At 46.9% G+C, this 3,878-nt stretch overlaps 1 protein-coding gene across 1 annotated transcript in view; it reads left to right on the forward strand.

Annotated features, from left to right (window-relative positions):
- Positions 1-3,878, forward strand: part of ONECUT1 (one cut homeobox 1) — a 19,567-nt gene extending 15,689 nt beyond the window's left edge. The window contains exon 2 of the mRNA XM_085303708.1: positions 3,586-3,878. Within this exon, the coding sequence (XP_085159834.1) occupies positions 3,586-3,878 (293 nt within the window). The remainder of the gene's footprint in view (positions 1-3,585) is intronic.

Here is a 3,878-nt window from a genome sequence, read left to right on the forward strand (position 1 = left end):
AGGGACGAGCCGCCGTTCTCGGCACTACGGCGGGCAAACGCTGCCTGCGGAGCTGGGGTTCAGCCCTGAGAGAGGCTGGACAAGCTCTGCGCGGACAGTGCTCGCTCTGGAAGCACAGACCCCGGCGTCGCGGGTCGGGCTTGTGAGCTGTGCGCGCCGCCTTGCCTTTTCCGCTGCCTCTGCAAAACCGGGGTGGCAACTCGTCGCAGAAAATGCGCCTGGGAGGGACTGCTAGCGATCACGCYGTTCACCCTCGCGCCCTCTCCCATGCAGGGGCTGGGAAACAGCTGCACTTTGCTTGGCAAACATCCAGATAGCAGTGAAAAGCTCAGGAAATGAATTGTACTGTATTCGGAAGATACCGGTCTGAGRACTGAGGCGCAGGGCCGTGCACACCACGCGAGAGGGGAAGTACGCTATTGCACAGCCGGCTAGACRTTGCGTGAGCACTGGCCGTCCCCTGACAATCCGTAACATGGCCAGGCTTTACAGACAGATGGAATACTAAGACTGTCAAAAAGCAGTAGCGGTGGTGTTTCTGTCAGCTTTCTAGGGTGCCTTTTGCTGAGCGGAGGCAGCTTGTGTGGCACCTTCAACACGGAGCTCCAGGGGAGGCTCCTCGCTGGTGGGAAACTGGCGGGATCTCAGTTACTGCAATGACGTTCTTTTTTTTCCCCCGATGGAAAAGTAGGTTACACAGTCATTGCTATAATCCAGCCTAGGGTAAAGCAGTGTGCGGCAACCTGTGTTCTTTTCGTTGATACAAAGCCAAGGCTGAATGTTTTGTATCAATATAAATTAACTTAAATCGATCTTGGCTATTACAGGGAAGACTGAGTTTTAAAACCTGTACCCTACGTGCCATGTAATATTTAATTGGCTTTACCAGTTATCTGCACAGTGAAGTGCTAGACAAACTGGAGATAAGTAGAAATCTCCAGGAACTTGCTAAATGCTAGAATTGGTTTATTTGTATTGTAGACTTCATAAAATTTATTTTTTGTCCCCATCACTGAATACTTTTTTTCTTACCTCTCTCATCCTAACAACAGTAAGTTTGAGGTCTCAAATGCAACTGGAGTTCAGGAATGAGGCATTTTGCAACTCAAGAAACATTTCCTAGGGAAATAATTGCTTGGGAATATTAAATTCCAGGAGATGAACATACTATGTTCAAGAAGACATCAAGTTAGACAATTTAGCTTCACAATGCACATTTGTTTTTTGTTATTCTCTATGATTTCAGAGAACTCTTGTGCTATTCTGTGATGGAAACCTCAGAGGTTTATACAGCAGTTAAACTGGTTTTGTATTTGCTGCTGGGAGTGCAATTCACAGCACGATAGTTCCTGTTGAAGCATTATCCAGTGCTGACTCGCATCTCGCTCCTTGTGTCGTTAGGATTTTGTGAAAAATCATAATCTCTGGACAGTATGTCTAGGCAAAACGTGGAATTTGTGTAGTCACTATGGAAAGGCCGGTGAGAAGGAGCGGACCGGGAGGCAGGGCGAGTATTACCCGGGTTTCGTTTGCCCCTTTCCTGCAACAGCGCGTTGGCCAGGASAGAGCTAGCGGCGGAGGCTGGGTTAGCGCGGGAGGAGGGCTGAGGGCCTGCGGCTGCTTTCCGGGGGGGCTTCTCCTTGCCACGTGTTCACAGGTGTTTAAATGATAGATTTTCTTTTAATCTCTTCTTCACACCTYGTTTCCTACTTTCTAATATTTATTGGTAAAGAATGGGCCATTCTTGCAAAGGTAGTTTTAACTCCTGAGCTCTCAGTATTTGCTTTCAGTCAGTGTGCACAGTTTTCACAGGAACTGATTTACAGGCTCAGTTCCCCGGCTTAACTTCAGTGAGGTCTCACTTGTATGAAGGAACTGTTTTTCAGCCCAGAAGTTACGCAGTGTCTTAGAAGTGTCTTAGAAGTCAGGATGTGACCTCAAAGGAATCTTCAAAGGTTTTTGGATAAAAATGACTGTAGAAGATTGGATTTTGGCATCTCAGTCTGTTTGATCAGTGTGTCATTGCTTATGAAAGATTCTGTAGCAGGAATATGTATTGTTAGGAAGCTCTTCAAAACTCATCCATTAAGAGAAGGAAAATGCTTGTATTTCCTGCCTTGTGGGGCTCACAGAGGTCAGGATGAGCAGGACCGAGTCTCGGGGGCATGAGAAGTTGCCATCACTTGAATTTTCCTATCTGATCTGTGCAACTGCTACTTCTGTAAGTACAGAAGGTGAATGGCTACTTTTATATCTTCCTTCAGCAATTAAATCCTCATGCCAGCACTGGCTCTGAGTAGCAATAAAGCATGCACTAAGGACCTCTGTAAAGTAATTTGCTGTTTTCAGCCCAATAACCAGGGAACTGGTGGAGATGCTGCAGAAAATTCTTAATATAATCAGCTCTGATCTCCACAGAAATAAGGACTAGACAGGCACAGAGACAGACAGACCATCCAAATTATCCTCAGAATACTTCTCCAGGTCGGCATTAAGGGATGTTGTTATGGGGAAAAAAAGGGGGGGAAACAGACAACTTCAGGCTCTTTTGAAAGTGAGACAGACCAATCTGTCCTCCCAAGGAAACCTTTCATCCTAGCTAAATGCTGACAGTAAAGGTTGGCAGGCAGTCAAAAGCTAGCAGGAAGACGAGAGATTGCTCTCCCAGCCCCCCAGGYTCTGCCTAGCAGGTGATCTGCAAGGCAGATTTAAATTTTCAAATGTCATTTAATAACGTAGAGTAAAATAACATTGTGGAAAGGAAAGAAGAGAAGATTTAGATTAAATTGGAAGGAAGTTCCATAAAGAAGATTTACTCTACCATTGTCCTACAAGTCAAAATGTGATTTGGTTCGTTCAAAATACGTAACCATTTGGGCCTGTAAGATTGCAATAGAAGCCCGTTTTCTCCCAGCTCTTTGTTTCTCTGCTGATGAAAAGATACAGAAAGGGGTTGACACCGAAGAGCTGTAGGTAGGCGGAGGGACGAGAAGAGCGGTACTTAGGAGCCCCTCTCCTCTGGTGGTGGTGAGCCGTTTYGGTGAGCCGCTGCTGGCGGCTGCACGCCGGGTCCCCGAGGCACTCGCGGGCACCCGTGTTAGTTCCCCTGCGTGGGGGCACCAGCAGAGGCCCCCTAAGATGACTTCAATTTTAGTCTTTTGGGTTCACATCCATTAATAATTTGTGCTCTGTCACCCCTCCACACTCATTCCCATGTACTGTGTTTGACTGTATCCAGAGACCTTAACCAAGAGCAAGGAATGAGCCCAGGTTGTCAGCTGGTGTTTCAGAGCCTCAGAAATGGGTGAAATGGAGGTTGAATAGCGCAGCTGGCAGAGGTTCCTGCGAACACCTGTGTTAATTTTAGCAGAGCCGAGTGGCTAAAGAGTAAAATGTATAACCTTATACGTGCGTACRCCTGGGTAGACCCATGAAATCTGCRTGCAAGAGCGTGTCTTATCCTGTRTTACACGTGCTCTCCCAATTTGGAAGCTGAAATTAACGGGGTTTTCTCCGAGTTTGTCATTTATGGCATTCGTAATGACTCCTCTGTGAGACCGCTAACTGCTGCTCCCTTTCTTGCAGCGTGCAAGAGGAAAGAACAAGAGCATGGGAAGGATAGAGGGAATACCCCCAAAAAGCCTCGGTTGGTCTTCACGGATGTCCAGCGTCGGACTCTACATGCAATATTCAAGGAAAATAAGCGTCCATCCAAAGAATTACAAATCACCATTTCCCAGCAGCTAGGGTTGGAGTTGAGCACCGTCAGCAACTTTTTCATGAATGCACGGAGGAGGAGTCTGGATAAGTGGCAAGACGAGGGCAGCTCTAATTCAGGCAACTCATCTTCTTCATCAAGCACTTGTACCAAAGCATGA

The sequence above is a fragment of the Rhea americana genome, unplaced genomic scaffold, assembly GCF_003343005.1.
Source record: "Rhea americana isolate MKP2758 unplaced genomic scaffold, rheAme1 scaffold_2, whole genome shotgun sequence".
Classification (NCBI taxonomy): Eukaryota; Metazoa; Chordata; class Aves; order Rheiformes; family Rheidae; genus Rhea; species Rhea americana.